Source organism: Pocillopora verrucosa, chromosome 3 (genome assembly GCF_036669915.1).
Source record: "Pocillopora verrucosa isolate sample1 chromosome 3, ASM3666991v2, whole genome shotgun sequence".
Taxonomy (NCBI): Eukaryota; Metazoa; Cnidaria; class Anthozoa; order Scleractinia; family Pocilloporidae; genus Pocillopora; species Pocillopora verrucosa.
The window spans coordinates 30938879-30960534 of NC_089314.1; the positions used below are offsets into that span (position 1 = coordinate 30938879).

The following is a 21656-nucleotide window of genomic DNA, read 5'->3' on the forward strand; positions in this document are numbered from 1 at the left end:
ACATTGTCTTTCTCTAGGTCTGGATTTCGACGTTTTGATCTATATTCTTTCACTAGCAGCCTTAACCAATTATTTTAATATCCATGATATGTCCTTCCTATAATAACAGGTCTCCATGCCAAGAAACCGAATGAAAATATCCGAAATGTGAAACTTAGACGAAGAAACAAGCGCGCCATCTTACTAGATTACATGATTACATGATTACATGACAGTGCTTCCCTGGAGGAGAAGCCGCTGATAGTAATTGAAGCTGCAAATCGTCGACAGGACAGTAACGACATCATATATCATCGTCGTTAATGAAATGAGGAAAGAACTATATAGAAATATATCGTGAAGGTGAATAGCAGCTTAAAATGACTGATGTGCTTCAGTTGAGCTAAATTTATTTGTGCGGACTGTAAATTTTAAAAAACATAGCCACTAGGTCAACAACTAGCGTTAAAACTGGTGATCACGTGTTGGAAACGAGATTGCAGTGAGATGATATCAAGTTGGTCTGGTAAGATGAATTCTTAGGCTGGACTTATCTCTTTCAGGCGTTCAAATGTCGATCTGTGGTAAATTGGCCGAACTACTTATTTGAAGTAGAACGTGTCTGTCTTTACCCATAAGTATGAAATAAATGTGTATTAGCAGAACTCAGAGAAAAACCTGAGAAAAATCTTTATATGAATTTCCTGAACAAAAATTCCAAGAAATGCGTGACACTCACTGACAGTGAAGAAGGTATTCTCAGATTGTTGATAACAAAAGCTAATCAGTAACCTTTGGTGAGCTGCATATTTGCTTCAGTGAAAAGTAAAGTTTTTATGGACCATTCTCCTTTCACCTGCCAACTCCCCTTCTATTATGTAGGAGTCCACAGAATTAGATAATTAGTGTAGATGTACTTACCAACTGGATAATATTGATCCAGTGGATAGCATCATCCAATCTTTTTAATAACAGGGGTCAAGTCAATCTCTCAGTTCACTTAATTTATATTTTTTATCAATTAATTGAGCTCTAACTGTTTAAAAATTATTTTCTTTGGAATCAAGTTATAGACTGAGAGTTTTCAATAAAATTTGGTAAGGGTGTATTTTATATCAAAATGTTCTTTTTTTAAGTATAAATGTTAATTATGTCAGTCATTTGAACATTAACCAGCCTGAGATAGAATAGTTAACCCTTTAGCTCCCATGAGTGACCAAGAGAGAATTACTCCTTACAATGTCAATACAATATCAAGTATAGAAGTAATGAGGATAAGGTAAAATATCAAATAGGTGATTGTTGGTTGATTCAATACCAAATTCTCCTAATTGACATTACAAGAATTGTATGTCAGACAGTAAGGAGAATTACTCATGAGATCCTAGGAGTTAAAGGGTCAACAAAGGTCATCTATGGTCATTTTGAAACAAGAAAGCTAACAATAGTGTTGTAAACAAGAAAAGAGTGGATGAAATGGAAAGATAAGACAAGAAAGCTTTAGAAAGTATGGAAGAGGACATGACCAAGAAAGAAAAAGATCAAATCTCAATGAATTGTTGGAAATATCTTCTAAAGAAGCCAAAACACTTCTGCTGGGGATACTCACTGGATAAACCTTTGAACACATTCTTAAAGGAGCAAAGAATTCTTGGTGACAGTGATGAAAGAATAGTTTGACCAGAACATGTATGTTGAGCTTCATGTATATAATGCAGACACTCATACTTCATGAAATGAATGGAAATGGAAAATAGTTATGTGCAAAGAAAGTCAAAGTATAATTGTAAATTGTGAATTTGGTCATTGAATAATGAGGTCTTAACCCTTCACACCCTAACTTGAAGATGTATATTCTCCATACTGTTCTCTATTCATTTCCTAAAGTACTGACAAAGAGATTTTGTTAAGCAATCAAGAGTTTCTTTAGGTGGAAATCATTACTTTTATTCTCGTGACCTTATTGTGTGACTCAGGGGTGATTTTGTGAGGAGAAATTAGATACTAGTCACTGTGAGGGTCAAAGAGTTAAAAATTTGTCATGAACATTGGTTATAGAAAGTATCAAGTGTTTTGGGCAGATTACCCTACATACATATCACTAGTAGGAGCTGACATACATCAACAGAGCCACCAGTCCCTAAGTTTTGGGCTTCACAAGTGATGAATTTGACAACCAGCATGGCTCTTTGCTTACTAAAGCAGTCATATTCTGCTCTGTTTACCACTAGCCATGCAGGAATCGACTCTCCAAACTGTTTTAATGAAAATTCTCATCATCTGTCTAATTAGCTGTGTATTAAGATAATAACATGAAGTTGCATACTGATCACAGGAGGAAGTTAAGGTGGGGGGAGGTTTCTCCCAATGTGAACAGGCCAGGCTCAAGACTTACTTTTTTGCAAACTATTTACCACCAACAGCTTAAAATCACTCACTATAGGGAACTTGGTACCAGCAAAACCATTGAAGCTGGGTTTGGCGGATTAATATTTCTGTTTATGAAAACTCATTTAGGATGGAAATCACTAGGAAACACTTTGAGGTTCTGAAAGTGAAGAACATACATTACTTCTAAATGGCCTTGGAAATAAATAATGAGCAATTACATGTACTTTTGAGTCAATAATTAACCTCCAGTTGATCTCCATATCTTATAGACAGTTTACACAGATATTATATTTGGATTTAACTAAAGTTGTTTTTATTATGTAGTGAAGAGTTATTTCTTTGTTTTCATTGTTTACTGCTTTTGTGCCAGGTTACACAAAGCTTGGAGTTTTTATAAATATATAAACAGTTTTGAAGTATCTGTTACCTTCTTAATAAATTAAGAAAAATAGTTAGAAACCAGTTCATTTTGCTTTTAAGTTGGCAGGATTTCTTTTTGTTGTATGATCATGAATACACCAAAATCTATGATGATGATTTTAATTAACATAGTTTGAAGGGTTTTGAAATTATAGGTTTTAAATGGCATGCCAGTTAGTGCATAAACAGATTTTGATCATACAATATACTTATATACTGATCCTTTATCATTTCATTTGATAACATTATTTGTTGTCTATCAGATTGTCTCATACATCACACTTTTTGTGATTTAAATTTAGCTTAGTTATAAAAATTTTATCTGTTTTCACCCTAGTGTCACTTTCATACTGTTAGTAAGAAGTCATTCAGATTGATTTCAGGGAATTCTTTTATCTCTGATGTAATTATCAAATCTCCTCATTGTCTCCCATACATTACTAATAATTTTAACATGAAGCATTTGGTATTTAATCAGACAAGTCCTGGGCAGTATACTCTAATTGATAAATTTTCTTTTCATCACCTCCATGCTTGTTACTATATTGTATTGTAAGGACAAATTACTCATTGATCACTTCTGGGAGTGTAATCAATTTGGAGAATTTGGTATTGGATCAGCTAATAATCACCTATTTGATATTTTACTTTATTCTCATTACTTCTATGCTTGATATTGTATTGATATTGTAAGGAGAAAATTCTCTCTCGATCACTCGTGGGAGTTAACATATTGTTGAGGGAAGATGATGTGCTGAAGCATAATCTATAATATCCACATTCATCTTCATTCTTTGACATGCAGTCCTGAAAAAAATTCATTTAAAAAAGAATGCAATCAAAAGTGTTGAAAAAAATGAGAAGCAGTCTCAAGTGGTGTTTTTCTAAGCTGCAACAACTACAGATGTGAAACCTGGATTTGGTGTTTTCCAATTCTGCAAAAATTCCATGGAAGATTTCACTGATTGTGATACAACTTAAAACTGTGAATTATGATCAAATGACTAATTTTGTCGGAGGTTTTTGGTGCAGGTAATTCCTTGGGATTATCTTTCATTTCAATACTGTTTGCATTTTTGCTGTTTTCTTTCAGATAAAAATATAGCTCTATATCTTAGGTTGTTTACTTCTGGTTAGTAAGTCTGAGATTTAAATTTATTCATTTCCAAACTTATATGTAAACTCTTGGCAAAGTTACTGCTGTCAGTAATTTGTTTTTTGTGTGCTGTCATTTTTTAGACTACAGGAGAAACTGACATTAGAAACTGAATCAATGAAATGAAATGGATAGGATGGATATCACAGCTTTTTTTTAGGAAATAGATAACTGTTGTTTGTGTCAAAATTTAGACTAAAAGTGTTGAAAAAATTGGGAACAAGTCTCAAGTGCTAGGTTATTTCTAAGCTGGAACAAGTACTTAATTGCAGCTGGAATTCTATGTGGGGTTTCCTTGCCTTCTCTCTCCATTTCTTTTACATGTGGAATTCATCTCTGTTCTCTGATTTGTTTTCTGATGTCTAATTAGTATTTTATTTGGCTCCCAAGTTCCACTGATTTTGTGAACATAGCAAAGCTGAACAGGTCTCCTCCTATTTGGCTGAAAGTTTGAATAAGTGGCCAGGCTGGAACTTATTTAAGCAAATGTGTGACATTCATTTTATGTCATTCACATTTCAAACTTTCTTAGGTATTTTAACAGTGGTTTGAGAGGTGAAGAAGAATTTTGTCTCAGTATTGGGAGGGAAATCATTTTATCCGAGACATGGTAAGGGTTTCAAAAGGGGTGTTGCATGCCTTCCATATTTTTTAGAATGCTGTCAAGATTATGCAGCAGTGAAGTAGGTTCTATAAGGAACCTGAGGCGTGTTTCTCCAGTAAATTAATGTATTCGTCTATGTTTGATTTTCAAAAGGCTACACCTTTCCCCCCATTGCTATCAAGTGGTGTCTAATCATAGAGGATAAATAGATCACAACACAAAGTTTAAATCCATTTACAATATTTATTCCACACTAATAAATTTGGGAGTTCTGGCTTTATTTACAATTAATTGTAAGTAAAAATCTTAACTGTTTAAGTCTGATGCTTCATCCTCTGATTTTGCAGAGCAACTTATTGACATATTACATCATTCAAGAAACAGGCCCTAAATATATACAAAAATATACTAATATTTACATCAACTGCAGAAACCCCCCCAAAAGTTTTCAAATTAGTATGACATAAATCTTAAATCATTAGCCTATCAAAAGAACTTTCCTTCGGAGCACCACGAGTTTATATACAGTTTCGTTAGGATTTCAATGGCAGTAAATTTGAAACTACTCGAACTGGATCGCTTCAATCAGAAGAAAAAACGAGCATAAAAACAAATGTGTTGTATCCTACAATCTGTACTACGTTTACTCATCTGATACGATTATAATTTCTAAAAGAAATTCAATAAATACTACAGAAAACTATTCCTTGTGAGAGACACAAGCGGTAAAAACATAGAGAAGCATGGGGAGAATTTAGGATCGAAACTAATCAATCTTAAAATGACAAAGTTTCCTGAGAGGTCTGAGGTTCGTTTGTTTTCTCTGCAAGAAGCTTTGTGTTTTTACTTCATTGTTATTGTTTATTAAAAAAAAAACTTTGACATTGTTTGTTATCAATAAACATCTGCATTCGTTCATTTTTCTTCATTTCGATCCGGTTCAAATAGTCTCGCTACCTTTAATATTTCCCAAATAAATTTTGCTTTCATTCCCGTTTCAGAATGTTGGATTGTAATTGTCACTAAGCTGGTTACCTCACAGTTTTTTTTTTAATAATGGTTCAAATAATTTCTTTTGAGTTTTTATTTAGAATTGCTGAGGCCCTAAAGAATAAGCTTGCGCTTAGACTGACTATTGCTTAGTAAATTATGTGTCTCTTGCTTACCTGCTTCTGTTATATGTTGATTGTATGAGAGGTCTACCGTGCGTAGCTGACCAGTGTTGTTGTTGATGGCTTCAGCCAAGTCCTGTGCTCCAGTGTCTGAGATGCCATTTGCTGAGAGGTCTAACATGCGTAGCTGACAGTTGTTGTCGTTGATGGCTTTAGCCAAGTCCTTTGCTCCAATGTCTGAGATGTTATTTTCTGAGAGGTCTAATGTGCGTAGCTGACAGTTGTTGTTATTGATGGCTTCAGCTAAGTAGTTTGCTGCTTCATTTGTCAATTGATTGTGTGTGAGGTTTAACCAGCTCAGTTGAGATTCCTTACACTTTAACAATTTACAAATCTCAAAACTACCTAATGGACCGATGTTATTGTTTCTCAAATCTAGATGTGAAATTTGTTGAACATTAATTACATTTACTAACGAAGAGCAATCAACAGCTGTGAGGCGACAATGATTAAAATTTACAAAATTAAAGTTTAGTTGTTGAAGTTTTGTCTGAACTTTCGATTTCATCTCATCACTTTCGTTAAAACATTTAAACAATGTTACTGCTAAATCTCGTTCGTCTCCAGTCGGCCAGAGAGTCACTTTCCTTGGCTCTTCATTCTCTGTCCACTGTTCGTTGTCCTCTTCGCATTCTCTCTCGTCAGTTTGCACAGGAAGAAGGTCAGTGATAATTTCGCTTGGTAGGTGACTTTTATCCTCCATAAGTCCCGCCAGAAACTGAAAAACCAGCTGCCATTTTCCGTTCTTGATGTTCTCGGAAACAAAGTTTCTTAATTCTTCTCTACTCATGTTGTTTGCTAGGTGCCGCGCTGCGAAAAACTCTTGCATTGTAAGGTGAATGAAACAGAATTGTTCCTCATCTTTTAACGCGGCATTTTTACGGTCGGGTAAGCGGTGAAAAAGAGCGCTGTCTTCCATTCCGCGTACTTCGTTTCCTCCAAGGATTAGTTTTCCTTCTTTGATTCCTTCAAATGCCACTTTTCCTAGTGTCTCGAATTTCTCCTCCACATTCAAGGGCAAATAATCTGAAAGAAAGTTTTTGCGGGTGAAATGTTTCTCGCGGAATCCTTTCGTGTGTTTCAAATAGAATACTTTCACCGCAATCTTGTATATCGTGGTTAATTTGGAAGGGAGGGTAACACTAGCGCAATTTTCGAACTGTATTATTTCTGACAGACTTGAGCACATGATGAAGCTGTTCACAGGGATATAACAGAGCGAAAGTAAGTTCATGTTGCTGCTGATGTGTCGCCATAGTTTTTCGCCTGCTTGCTTGTCAACTCCGGCGAATTTGTGGATATATTCTCGAATTTGCTCGGTTGAGAAACCTAGGATTTCAAAGGTTCTGTCGAACTTAAGATGTGCGATGCCTGACAAAGCTGTAGGTCTCGTAGTCGTTACAATTGAAGCACCTTCAAGAATTTCCCCGGTCACAAGCCACTGATACAAGATTTGTAGCGGCATCTCCTCTTCAATGCTTGTGGAACAGGGAGGCGCTACGGCCATGTTTGCGTTATCTTTGAATTCGTCGAATCCGTCAAAAAGTATGAGGACACCTTCAGGGTGCTGCAGGATGTACTTCCAGACCTCATCATCCAGGTGATCTGAGAGGGAATGTTCTGACCAAGTGAGTAATTCCCTGAGGCTAAGGTCGTTTGCCGAGTTGAATCTTCTGAATCTTACGAAGAAAGCAGCATCAAATTGGATTTGGGCATTAGATGTCGCTTTAAAATTCTCACATGCCCAGTCTCTGAGAAGTTTGATGCAACATAATGTTTTGCCGATTCCGGGACGACCGACAATCAAAACTTTCTTATTTTCATTATTTAGGAGGTCTTCCAGGCTTTTCGGTTGTGATTCTTCGTCGTGTGACCTTGGATAAATTTTTAGTTGCTCTTGTCTGTCTGTAGTAAAGTTGTACTTGGCCCTGTTGCGGATGATCACAAGGTTGGTGTAAATCTGATCCAAAGTCAAATCTTTGGTTGTTGTTTCTTCGCCTGGATTACGTGGAAACAGTGATTGGAGTTCAGGGAGACATTTAGTTTCTTTAATTATTTTCTTCTTTCGTGCGATGAATAATTGAAGCTCTTCAGGCTTATCAGGTCCGCTCGTTGCTTCTGGCTGTTGAAGAACTTGGTGCGACACGACTTGCTCTTGTGGCTGTAGTGGGGCAGCTGCATCTTGTTTTGGAGGTTCTCGGTGTGACTCGGATTGGGTCGGAGGGTGTTCACGTTCTCGTGGCTGTGATGGAACATCAGCCTGCTTTTGATGTTCCTTGTGCACCTCGACCTGGATCGGACAGTTTTTGTGCTCTCTTTGCTGTAGTGGAACAGTTTCATGGTCTCTTCTTTCTCCTTGATGCGACTTGTCATGTCCACTCGTTCCTTCTGGTTGCTGAAGAACTTGATGCGACACTTGCTCTTGAGGCTGTAGTGGGGCAACTGCATTTTGTTTTGGAGGTTCTCGGTGTGACTCGGATTGGGTCGGAGGGTGTTCACGTTCTCGTGGCTGGGATGGAACATCATCCTGCTTTTGACAGTTTTCGCGCTCTCTTTGCGACTTGTCATAGTTGGCATTCAGATAGTTTTTTAAGAAGTCTCGCATAAAATTCCTGTCTATGCATGCCCGTAACAAAATGTAGACGGTTTCAATCAAAATGCACATGACGAAAGTTCCATTTACTACAAGGACAGCGTACATCCAAAAGGTTTTCTTTATCGCTCGTTGATTGTGACATTTGTATAAAGTACTGTTTGGGGCAGTGTCTGATGAATTCCTTGGTTGATTGGTTCTAGAGGTTAAATAACAGTCGAACGCGGAGGAAAAGTTTAAAGGATAAAGCAACTGAGTTTGCAGCAATATGAAGAGAACTCCAAGAACAAGTCTCGTAGATAGTTGACAACAGTAAGCGATGAAAAGCTTGTGCCCGCAATTTGTTGTTTGACTTGTTGGCTTTTCGCACGACTGTCCGCTCTCTGGATCACTGTTAGGACTGCTCGACGACAAATGATCGACTGTATTTCTCACTATTTGGGAGTACACAACACATACAATTCCAATAAGGAGGAAATTGATGATCACGAAGCCATAGACAGGAACACCAAATTTGTTGTACTGCTTCTCGTATTTTTCGAAACATTCTCCACGGACAAGGTCAATGTTTTCACTATTCGCTCCACCACAACGGAAATCATACCTGGATTCGGTGTTTTCCACTTCGGCAAAAGTGCCAAAGAAGATTACACTGATCACGAACCAAATTAAAACTGCGGCATAGCTAATTTTGTTGAAGGTTTTTGGTGCAAGTGATTCCTTGAGATGATCCATCGTTTCAGTACTGTTTGCATTTTTTGCTATTTTCGATGAGATGAAAATCGCTATACAGCTTTTGTCGTGGACTTCCGGTTATTCATTGTTTCAGATTTTATGTTTATTTGTGGCAAAACTGCAATCTCAACGCTTGGCAAACTTACGGCTGTCAGTGGTTTGTTCTCGCACGCCATCATTTTCTCGACTACACAAGAAACTGATATCGGAAACAGAAACAGGAGAATGAAATGGACAGATGTGTGCTACTTGGGCCAAATTTTCCTTATTTTCAATGCATGAGATTCTATGAAATTTATTTGAACGAGGCGTTATCGTTTCAGCACTGTTTGCATTCTCGCTGTTTTCGATGAGATGAAAATTGCTTCATAGCTTTGGATGTGGACTTCGGGTTATTTATAGTTTCAGATTTTAAGTTTATTTATGGCAAAACTGCAGTTTCAACACTTGGCAAACTTACAGCTGTCATTGATCTGTTTTCGCACGCCATCGTTTTCTCGACTACGCAAGAAACTTATATTAGACTGAATCAGAAACAGGAAATGAAATGGACAGATGTGTGTTACTTGGGTCAAATATTCCCTATTTTTAATGCGCGATATTCTATGAAATTTATTTGAAGGAGGCGCCGAAGGAACATCTACAAGTATGGCGAGAAATTATTTCGCTTTCTAAGGTAACTAGCGCGCATAGAAGCGCCACCTCAAAAGAACTTGTAAACTAAGTGTCACTGAAACTCTCCTTTTCCTTCGCCTAAAGCCAGGGATTTTTACTGATTATAAGAACTTTCCAACATGACTTGGTCTCTGTCGCTGGACTTTCTCAAAGAGTTTGCAATATCACATGTTTTCACTTTTTCACCTGTAAACTGTGACTTTGTGAAGAAATGAAAGAAGACTCTCGTGGGGAAGTGAAACCATGCATTTCTGACCCGACACTGGGCATTTTCAAAACTGCAGAGCATCCTTGTATTTTCCGAATAACAACTGAACCACTCTTACTGGTTACCTGCTCGTTAATTCTTCTTGTTTAAAAAGTAAATGCTTACTCGTCTGAAATAACGCAACTTTCATCCCCGCCTCATTCCGGTCTTAATGTGTAAACCGTCGAATGCAAAATTTTTACCGTCATCCAATCCGCAAACTTATACTTCTGAAAAAAGGTGTTCAAGTTAGCTCAGAAAGCTTTGTCCGACAAACACGCACTTGAATGTAGCAAAATGAGAACCCCGGAGAAGTCGAGGTCGGACTCAACTCAAATGTTCTTCTGAGCCGTTATCTCGTTGCATTTTCTTCTGATTTGTCGGCGGGAGTAAGGTAACACACTCTTCCTCAGGAATTTTGCTGATAACAAATTTTGGCTGAAAACTGATTCATTCAGATATTGGAAAGATATTGTATCGTTTAATAAAAAACTTTAATTCTTAAAAATTAACCGTCAACCGTGAAAGATCATCCTGAACACTTAACCGTCAACCATTAGAGATACCAGCGCACTAACGCCCTCCTACATGAGCTGTGCCGAGGGCCATGATGCACCAACTGTAAGAAGGAAAAAGATATTTTGACTATTTAAATCCACGATTTTCGTAAATTGAGCGAAAAACTTCTATAATTTCATACCAGATCGGTGTCTCGTTTCAGTTCAAGTGCAAGAAACAAAATTTGTTGTTAAATTTGGTTCCTTAGAATTATATAACCGCGCTTGTTAATAGTGGACCGAGTGTACCCTGGGCACAACTGTCCTCCTTATCAACCAAAATGGCGGTGGAATAACAATCAGCGAGGTGGAAACATGGAAAAGAAGGATTCAGATTATCATGATAATTTCTTTGCGAGTTTGAACCAACTCATACTAAGCTTAGAGCCTGCCATAAAGGAAGCAGGATCGGTCTCCGCAGCTGAAGACATTTTAGCGCACTTGGAGGCAACAGACGAAAATTTCCACAGGTTTGAACCCAAATACTCTAATCAAGCTGCTGTGTTCGTTCTCAGTTCATCCTATTTTGTATCGTAGAATGGATTTTACTAACAAGAATGAAGTAGAACTTATGCAGTCTTAACCGATAGCGTTTGATAAATTTTGAGTCTATCTTCCTTTTTTAAACACATCCATTAAAAATTATGGTTTTGACCAAATTGCGGGAAAACACTGCTGTATCTTGTCAGTTTAAAAAACGAAATTGTGAAAATATCTCTTAAAATAAAACTAAATTTTGAGTTTTCTGTTTGGTAGGATGTTAACAGACCTGAATTTTTTTTTATGCAAACGAAAGAATAAAGCTGTCTGCCAGATTTTGAATATTGATAGACAAATCGCCTTGTGCGTGGTGGAAAAGTGTGAGAATTTTAGTCTAAAAATTGATACATGGCTGATTAGCTGACTGACTGACCAATCGACCGACTGACTTATTTAAAAACTATTAGACTGACTGAATTATTAAAATGAATGTTTAAATTTTATTGATTGATATCATTTTGATTTAATGATTGAAAGGTTGGTTGAATATTTAATGCTAGAACCTTTTCTGACTTGTATGTTGTTGTTATTAGATATGACTTTGTGCGTCAACTAAGGAGTCGTATTGACACAACTCTAACACCACTCATTGACAAGAAATTGGAACAACTGACTGGCAGGGAGGGGGACAGGAACAATTCAGTGCCAACCATAACTGAGGAGATTATAGCCTCACCTGAGTAAGTTACACAAAGAAATGTAGACAGAAAGAAGAAAAACAACTGTTTAAACTAGTGTATTGAATATGGAAAAGAATCAACATATAAATTTCCAAAGCTAAACCAAGATATTTAAAATTTCCAGTGTGTCAATCAGTAAAACCAAATTAGCACAACATCCGACCAGTGCAAAGAAGAATTTTATGATGAATAAGTGGTTACACATAGTAAACCAAGTAAACAGCTGTTGGAGCATGAAAATGCAAATTATGAAGAGAGAGTGTTACTGGACCAATCTTTACACAAGGCAGCTCTGCAAACCCACTGTTATACCCAATAAAATTTGACTATCAGTTGAGAATTTGCCTAAAATATACAAACAAGTGTTGTATACATGGGGACATGAAGTACTAATCATATGAAGAGTTTTCTTTGATTAATTGACCAATTTATATCCCTTGAGATGGCGATATGTTTTAATTGTTATACAACTTATGTGTTACAGGTTTGTTAACCTTCAGCAGTCAATTTTAGCTGATACAAAAGATGCAGTTAATGCTTTGGTGAGAAAAACTTCAGTGTTCTTGATAGCCATTTAATTGTTTAGAAAAAGTATAAACATTTAATAGTTTATGATAAGTATTTTGTTCATTTTCTTAAATTAGATCTTAATGCTACTTTTTAGATTCAAAGTTTCTCTCAAAATCCTGGCCTTCGTCCGTCTGACTATGAACTCACAGAAAACAGAGGTAGACTCCAACCTTTTAGATTATCACTGGATTCTAGTGATGAAGATTCATCTATGTCTTCCTCTTTTGGACAGGTATGTTTTCCAGACTTAATCCTTTGAATCCTAAAATCAGATCATTAATTCTCTCTTCAAGCTGCTCCACATTTCCTTGTAAACTAGTAACGAGAATTTGGTGGAAGATCACAAATTCTACCTGTTAAGTTTCATTGATCTCATTTCCTTTTGGCTGGATAATGAATGGATATTATAGGGAGAAATAACATGTTTATCAACTCTGGGAGTTAAAGGGTTAAGTAGGTGAATATTGTAAAATATTCCACTTGACTTACTCTTTGGGATTCTGCATTTGAATGTGATAATTTTGGTGTATCTCTTGTTTTACTTTAGACTGGGTACATGTTTAACATGTCACCTGAGAAATTCACTGAAATTGCAGAGAATTTAGATCCAGATAAACCTCTTCATGTGAGTAGAATTTTGTGTGTTTATAATCCTTTTGTGTTCTTACCTGATAAATTAAACACTTGTCTGGAATTTAGAATACTTCCAAAGCTTTATGTTAACACATGATTAAGAGAAATTTCAGTTTCACAAGGAAACTTTAGAAAGACATGTTACAGAGTCACTTACACCATCATCAGATTTATGTATTGAACTGTTGCTTTTGTTTTTACATGTTACATGCAATTATATTGTAATTTTAAATTGAGTCATAATATTATTTCGAAACTAGTACTGTTAAATTAGTTGAAGTAAACAATAGTGTATACGAATCTAACACTGGGAAAGCAAATCAAAAACATTAAATATATATATATATATGGAAACAAAATATATTGATTATGTTGCATTCAAGCATTCTGCTCAGGTTGCAAGCAGCCATTATTACACTCTCTCCTTCAATTTTAGTCGATGAGTTGTTTTGGCTGAGCCTAGAATCTAAGGCACTCAGCTGAAAATTTTTGCTTACAACCTAGAAAATTACACAAGTGCTTTTTAACATGAGAATTTTTGTTTGACATTTGTAATTTGCTTCCAAATCTATTTACAGGTACGGATAAATGCATTAAGCACACTCTACCAGTTTCCATTGTCAGATGAACTCACTAGTAAAAACTCAGAAGGAATCAGAAAAGGTCTATTGGCTGCATTAGCTGATGAGGATGAACAGCTAGCAGTATGTGAATTCCTCATTTAATCGTACTACCTTGCGTTCTGAACCATTAATAACTTTTCTTTCTTTAAAATAAATTGATTTAATTTTCCTACAGGAAAAAAGCCTTAAGTTTCATGCCAGGATGTTCATGGCCTCATCTGCTCATGTCACAAAGGAGATCTACACTTGCTTAGGTCAGAATTGTTACTGAAAATAGTGTCATGATTTTTGTTTGCACTCTTTTGCTTAATGCTTTGAATAGAGTTGCTGTGAATAATTCTCCATAAGAACTGAACTGTTTATGGTCTCTTAAACAATGATGATGCTCGTAAAGCAATGATTTTTTTCACTCTTCTTTCAGCTGAGCACCTGGAGTCTTACTTTAGCGATACTCATCGTCATCGTCTAAACATTGAAAATGGTCTAGATGTGTCAACAAGAAACAACCAGCGATTGCTTAAAAGGGTTTGTTTTCCTTTTTTGATTATGGTTTAACAGCTGATAATATATGAGACTACACAGCAATATTTTACACCTCTTACATCATAAAAGAAATTAAAATGTATGTGTTCCTCTGAGATTACCGTGCGTGGCTTACTAACTTTGTTTTTTCCTTTTGGTTACAGTTTAGGCTGCTGAATGAATTTCAGCATGAAGTTGCCTCTTTTTGGATCAGATATCCTGAATGGTATGTTAATTACCTAATTGTATGCAGTGCTAACTTGTAAGTGATAAATTACTCTGGCTAGGTGCCTAAGAGTGGTGCCCAGGAGATAGCCCCATATTCTTCTTGGATACTGTCCCAACTGTCCCTTCTTGGATACTGTCCCAACAGATCAAGGATACTTACTAACCCCCCCCCCCCCAATGATCTGTACCACATGGGAGGGTATGAAGAGGAAATAGCCTTGTAAAGTTGGTGGGGAAACCTGAGAGTAACAAAAACAAAAGTATTGATACATACTCAGTAGGAAAACAAACCCACTAGTCCTGAAAACATCAGTATGTCAATGTCCAAGCACATGTTGGACTTCAAGTGCTCCTTGTTAGCATAGGTTGGACACTTATCTTTACCAAGATTTCTCTGATCCTCTGTTAATTTATTGCAGGTTTCTTGAGTCAGTCCTTGGTAGTACTTTTAATCTATTCGCCGCTAGTTCTGATCCAGAGTTTGGTGCTTCTGTGCTGCAGTACATGACACCTTTGCATTGTCTCGCCCTAGTTGATCCAAAGGCTACCTGGTTTAAAAAATGGATGGTGAGTTAAAATGCTGCTTGGAATCAAACTGACTGTAGTTTGAATCATGGTGATATGTATACAAGATAGGGTTTGAGATTATGACAGGGTTTGAGGGAGATATAATGATGCAGCCTGCAGAGCAGGCATAATTTTGGCAAGCAAGTGCTCAGTATTTTCTTAATTAAAAATTATAGCTGCCATCTTTGATTTTAATGGCAGTGGCAGGCTTGGGAGGTAAAAAATAAGGAGAGGGGCAGGAGTGGGGGAGTGAAGATGATGCCCTTCCCCTGTCCCCTACCCCCCACAGTGTCCACACTAACTCCAAATTAAACATGGCAGGTTGGATAAATAATTGCAAGCTTGTAACATTAGCTCACCCTAACAAGACACCTGTAGAGCAGGCTAATAATGATGAGGAGCTTGAGGGGGTAGGGAGAGGGAGAGACCAACCCTGTGTGCCAACTTGCTTGTTGTTGTAGAAGATTATTAGTGATTATGACTTAGTTTATTCCACCGTTTTAAAGAAATTTAGAAGAAACTACTTTGACTACATTATGTGTAAATTCACACCTGATAGTTTTAAAACTGACAGAATGTTCTAGTTTTTATTAATGTGATTTTAAGTTCTATGTGATCTTATAATATCCTTAGTATCTTGTTATTTTAGTATTTTAAATGTCTGCTATTAGAAATATTGTAATTCAGTTTTTTAGAGCCTTAAGGGAGAATACAGTCTTGACTGCAATTGTGCACCCTATTGGAATATTCTTGCCTAACCACAGAAAAAAGGAAAACCTGTAGACATACTACAACATGCAATCAGTCTTGTACATCACCATGAGTGTCTAATTGATCACTGATTACAACTGCTTATTTCTTAGCATGGTAATTACAGTAGAACAGTCGCCATCAGGGAAGTGAAGAAGCACCCCTCTTTGGTAAGTGAGAAAACAGTGAAGGTAATTTAGGTGTTATCGATTTCCTAATTCTTATGTTATGGAGGTCTTTGTTTTTGTTTCATTTTGTGACTATATTTTTTTATATATGTAGTGTAATACCAACTAACCAAGACAGTGACTAATTTTTGTTACTTGTTTTTTAGTTAGTAGATGCCATAAGCCACTGTATTGACTTCTCTAGGACATGTAAAACCCTTCAATCCTTGGAAATGATGGAGCTTAATGAACAGCAAAGAGGTGAATAGGTTATTTTCATCAAAGTTTCCCCCTTTTGTGGCATATTTTGTTTATTAGAGTGTTGGTTCAAGCTGGTGTACCCAAGCAATGTTTTTTAACTTTAAAGCAACTTCTACTTTCTTTTAAAAACCCTGAACATGGTGTTTACTTTTGAAAGTGATAGGCAGTGGGATGGGTTAGACCTGTATCAATCTGGGAACCTGCTTCTGTTTTTTAAAGGACTACAGACAGTACCTTCAGTCACGGCTACAGGTTTCTCAGTCAGAAACATATCAGAAGATGACTGCCCATTAACAAGAGAATATGTTACATGGTACCTTTAAGTCAGAATAGTAAACAGCACAGGCTGTCAAATTTGGGAGAAGAATTCTGTACAGCAACTGCCAAATTCTTCCATATTGGTTTCCTACTGAACTGATCCACCAGATCAGTCCATTCATTCAGAAAATTGTACTATTTATCAGAGCTTTCCCACCAAATCAGTCTATTGCTGAATGTTGTTCACTTGTACAAAGCTCAAGGTCAAAATCTCAAACAAAGGTCTCAATTAGTCTTACAATCAACTTACCTGTGGGTTGTCAGTTCTGAATGATGATGGTCAGCAGCTGTAGAGAAATGTGCCAATAAAACAAGGATAAGATGCAGTGGAAAGGGGCTCAATGGCACAATTACTAACATGATAATGATGGATACTCTGGTGATTTTTACACAGATGATGACAGTGATGGGTTGTTTTATACTTCACAAGACCTGGAGTATATATACTTTGTTCACTCTCTTTGTCTTTTGGGAAGAGTTCTTCTCTACAGTGGTGGCAGAGCATTGTTTCCTGTCATACTGCCAGATACAGATGGTAGGATACACTATATACTCTTATTATTTATTGGTAAATTTGCTCAACAAAGAGTTCTAAATTAGTATTCGTTCAATATTTCTCCACAAAAGGCCAATAGGCCAATATAGACCAAACCATGGCATTTCCACCAAGGAAATTTGTTTTTTCACAATATTTTTGCCAAAATATTTCCAGTTGATTTGAAGGAAGGGCTTTTCCCATTTGTTCAAAACCAGGACTTGTACCTTTGACATGTGGAGCCACGCTTTTGTTTCCTTCAACAAAAAGCTTTTTTAGTTGTAATTAATCTGATAAAATATTTTAATGTTTGCTAAATTTCTTATTGACCTCTTGTCAGGGAGAACTGAAACTAAAACTGAACTTCTTTTTTTAACTTTATTTTTCTTTGTATTTCAGAAACAGTAACAATCTCAAGTTTATTAGTGGCATTGATAAGAATCATGTGTACAGCTCTGCCAAACTCTAATGAAAAGACTGTATTAGATGGTAAGACCAATTTACTTTATCTGGGTGAATTGTTCTTCTTGAATGAGCTCTTATTTTATGTGTCAACATTAGATTTTGCTCTTCTTTAAATCCCCACTACAGTTCAGTTTCATCCTGGTTACCTGGTTTGTGATGTGCTGAAGAAGCTTGCCAGTTGTACTAATGCCAGTAAAGAGTGTCTCTGTAAAGTCAGTATATTTCGAATTTGTTTTACACCATATAGTGTTTCTAGCTTAATTTGAGGGTGACAGTGTCAATTGTAATCATTTTGTGAATTTCTTTGCAATGATTTTTGCTGAAGCACTATGTCAAGGGGTAATGAGTTTGGAAAGAGGCTGTTACTTCATTGAAAATAAGAAAAAGAAAATATTTTGCGTCCTTCTCTCTTGGATCAACTTGTCCAATAAAGTGGCAATCAATTAAAAAAATTAAAATGTCTTGTAATCTGTAATTTAAGTTTTTTGTTTGTTTGTTTGTTTTACAGGATGTAATAACAACCAGTCTTTTGTCGCCTGTACAGGCCTGGCTTGACGTAAGTGAAAAAAAGAAGCTAGTTGAAGACATTACTTTCCATAAAACAGATTTCTTGATTTCTGAAAAGCAAAGTGCATTTGTGTTGTTTTGTATATCAGGGCATAGACAGTTGTGATAGTGCCGGTGCTGAGAACACTCTGCTGTTTGTAGCTGATGTTTTAGCCACTTTAGCTGCATCAGAAACTGGTCAAAGACAGCTGCTGTATGGAGAGGCACAAGACAGATGGCAGAGAAGCAGGTAATATTTATTGCCCTTTTCAAAGCGGATTGTTGCAAGAGATTTAACTGATGAAACAAGGAATTAATTCCGACGATGGAGAGCGCTGAAGCGATGATGAGCGCGACAATTCGCCTTTGCACCGCTGATCTTGTTCCGCCAATCAGGTTGGCTGGGTAGGCGGCATCATATGAGCGAGGAAAAATGTTGCGCTGTGATTGGCTGATTTTCAACAGCAATAATCACCAGCAACAGCTGGTGCATTTTGGTCCTTGCTGTCTTGTTGAGCTGTGCTTACAGAGGAGCGACATGCTCTAGAGGGTCTTGCACTAACTATATTTGATGATATACATTAGAAACTGACTTCATCTTGAGTCAAACTTATTACAACAAGGTCTTTTTTCCATATTGAACTTGTTAAAAGTAAAAAACCTCTGATAGTTGTCTTTTACATGATAAATTTTATTACTCGGGTCCTTTTAAAAGTTCGGTATATTTAATTTGTTGTAGGATGATCCTTCGAAAAGCTTTTGTGCTTTTAACATTTTATGACATCTTATTCCAAGTGCATTGCAATGTAGTGTCATGTAAAATTAAACAGTTCTAAAAACTATTGAGTCACAAGATAGCGGAACTTGACCTTTAGCAGTAATATTTTTGTCCTCAAGGAACTGAAACCTTGTGGTACAACCTGACTCAAAAGAAAATTTTCTTATTAAGATTTTACTTTTCCACTTACACCGCGTCCAGGTTTTCTCCAGCTCACACCATAGCGAAGTTTGCCAAAAAAGCCTTGTTACAAAGACTTCCTGGCGGAACACCGCCCAAAACGGCGATTTCTGGCTTCGTATTCGTTCTGTCGTCAACTTTACAGCACGTGTGATGGACTTATGGTGCTCAATCCTTATGAACTTCATCAGTGTGTAGCGAACGCCTGGATTAAGGTGAATGTGTCTTGTCAGAAAGTCGGTTGGCTCAGATAGTCAGATGTTTTCTGGAGCATCAGATGCAAGTCAATGCCGTGTGTTTTGAAAGAGTTTTCCTTAAGTTTCTCTGGGACCGTAACTGAATGTTTTCCTAGGACATATTCATTCTAGTTTTGTGTCTTTTGTGGGTCAGCGTATACTTAAGACGTCGCTGAAGTGTGGAAAACGCTACAACTTTGTCTCGAGTGTTCCTTGGAAATGTTCACGGTGCCTATTCCGCTAGCACTGAAATTATTACTAGCGAACTGTCGGGAAGGACATAACCCTATAACAATTTTTACATGAACCTTGGTAGGCTTGTGCTAAAACGCTTCGTTCTGATTTTTTTCAGGTACACGAACCAGAATCCCCAACTGAGGCAGAATTAGCTTCTGACGAAACACAGCAGGATTTCATTCAAGACGAGGAAATGTAAGAACTCACACGATTTTTGTATTTCTTTTCGTTGCCCAGCTCGTTTTTCTTGGCGTTGAGAGGTTCAATTTTTGGTTGCATAAAAAGCGTCATCCTAACCAGATAATTTCATTTCAGACTTGTTTGGGAAAGTTCGCTGATTGACAATCTGTTAAATTTTGCCGGTACACCGAAAGGATTGCTACTTCTTCAACAAACTGGAAAAATGAATGAATGTGTGGCGTTTATGAATGAGCGATACAACAAGAAACTGCAGGTATAAAAAAGGTTCTTAAAGAAAAAAAAGGTCTTTTCCCCAACTGTGACCGTCAAATATGTTACAAAGTCAACAAACTGAAATATGTCAACAAACATGTTCTCAATCTTAAATCTCCTGTTACCACTGAGGCCAGTGATAACAGTGTAGTCTACGTCTTTAAAGACTTTGTCGTTGCCTGTGCTTTTGAAGCAAAAGTAAGGATACACTTACTTTACAAGGTCTTGATAAGCTTATGCTAACGAACTCTACAGTCTGAAGTGAAGACATTTGCATGAAATAATTTACATATGCTTATACTTGTGAATAATTCCCAGTTCGCACCAATTTAATCAAGTTTTATTAAAGGTAAGTTACATGCGTATTACGCGTGCACGTCACATGTTATATGGTAGAGTTACGTACATTTTTTACGCCTGTAATGTAAAAATTTATCAGCTCTTTTCTGTGTTCCATGGTTACCAGTTGTCATCTTTTTTTGACTTGATGATAACGTTAAGGTACCATGGAAAAGTCATCGACCTTTTAATTCAGCTATTTCAGCTTTTTATAATGTTTTTCATCAAGAAGCTTTTTCAGTTCGCATTTATAGTAGATAAATACTATGTTAAAAGACCCTTATATCCGCTTGTTAAAGCTATGAAACCATATGCTCTACTTACGCGGCGTCTTTCAAAACTCTTGTACAGTCGAACCTGTATTAAGCGGTGACCCTGTATTAAGCGGTCGGTTTTCAAACTCCCCAATTTTTTCCACTTAATGACTGTATTAAGAGGTCACGTCTATTAATCGGTCGCGGTCACCCTTTACTAAGTACTGTTTGTATTGTTCTCCACCGAAATCAGTCAAATGAAACTACAAATAATCTTTCAAGTAAAACTTAATCCATGCTTATCACCCAAAATCAATGTGATTGGTATTTTTGAGCGAATTTTTGTAAATTAGTGGGCAATTGTGGCAAAACATGACTTTTTTTATGATACTCCTATTCTTTAGCACCTGTAATAAGCGGCCACCCCGTTATTCCCCACAGGTGATCGCTTAATACAAGTTCGACTGTTTTAATTGTTTAGGTTAGTAAGTGCGAAAAGTTTGGTTATGGGCTGATGGTGACACAGATAGCTGCTACTGCGCCTGGCATGGTTGCACTGGAAAATAGGGGTAAGTAGAAAGAAAAGTTGCAGTTACGTCGATGCAACAGCTCCACTCTTTTCAGAATCACCATAAAGTGGCGGAGAATATATCAGTCCTTTTTCTCCATTTTAATTGGCACTCTTTTCTTCGTTTCAAGACTAATTTCTTTGGATTGTAAAGATGCGTCAGTGATCGAAACAAAGATGGATAAATCTTCATTTGTTGTAGTTCATTTCTAAATTTTTTTAATCCGGTCATAAGCGCCCTCCGATGTAACCACCTCCGTTTACAAGCCAAGCTTAAACCCCAGACGAAGTTGCATAAGACCAGCGCTTGTAAGCAGAAGTTAGTCTTATGAATCTGTCGCATATCAGAGGGAAGGGTCACGTCATGCTCTTAGCCAACTGATTTTTTTTTGTTTGTTTGACATGATATTCAACTCGTCTTTCAACCTCAAAAGTTTGTAGTCTTCGTGAAGAGACATGTTTTTCCTCTCGAAACGTTCTTTCATGTTTTGCGTCCCGTAACTATAACCAGTTGCGCAAAAATGTTGTGACACCTTGAGCAAAAAGTACATTGGACCGACTTTCATTAGGAAAGTCGACAAGAAAAGAATTTAGTGCAAAAAAACCAAAAGTCATCCCCCCAATCCCCAATTTAATCTCGTTCATCGGTTTTGTACGTGATACTGCTTAGCTATATC

The 21656-nt window shown here is 36.9% G+C and overlaps 2 protein-coding genes across 2 annotated transcripts; one reads left to right on the plus strand and one right to left on the minus strand.

Moving 5' to 3' along the window:
* Positions 1 to 5422: 5422 nt before the first annotated feature.
* On the minus strand, positions 5423 to 9050 carry LOC131774590 (NACHT, LRR and PYD domains-containing protein 12-like). Its single transcript, XM_059090641.2, has one exon. It carries the CDS (start codon positions 9048 to 9050, stop codon positions 5655 to 5657), a length of 3396 nt encoding a protein of 1131 aa, XP_058946624.2. The 3' UTR covers positions 5423 to 5654.
* A 1752-nt stretch (positions 9051 to 10802) lies between these two features.
* On the plus strand, positions 10803 to 20980 carry LOC131774618 (protein broad-minded; the record flags this gene model as incomplete). The annotated part of the gene is given in 22 exon segments (XM_066164104.1): positions 10803 to 10999; positions 11603 to 11749; positions 12234 to 12291; positions 12414 to 12551; positions 12867 to 12944; positions 13531 to 13656; positions 13751 to 13829; positions 13997 to 14100; positions 14262 to 14323; positions 14745 to 14892; positions 15756 to 15812; positions 15977 to 16070; positions 16783 to 16923; positions 17323 to 17412; positions 17515 to 17600; positions 17897 to 17944; positions 18045 to 18184; positions 18914 to 19019; positions 19021 to 19107; positions 19481 to 19560; positions 19681 to 19819; positions 20893 to 20980. Coding segments are annotated over 22 exon segments (2251 nt in total), but the record flags the coding sequence as incomplete, so codon positions are not given.
* Between the last annotated feature and the right edge of the window lie 676 nt (positions 20981 to 21656).

Excerpts from the sequence above, each read along its gene's own strand:
- LOC131774590 (XM_059090641.2), bottom strand. The coding sequence starts at position 9,050 with ATGGATCATCTCAAGGAATCACTTGCACCAAAAACCTTCAACAAAATT.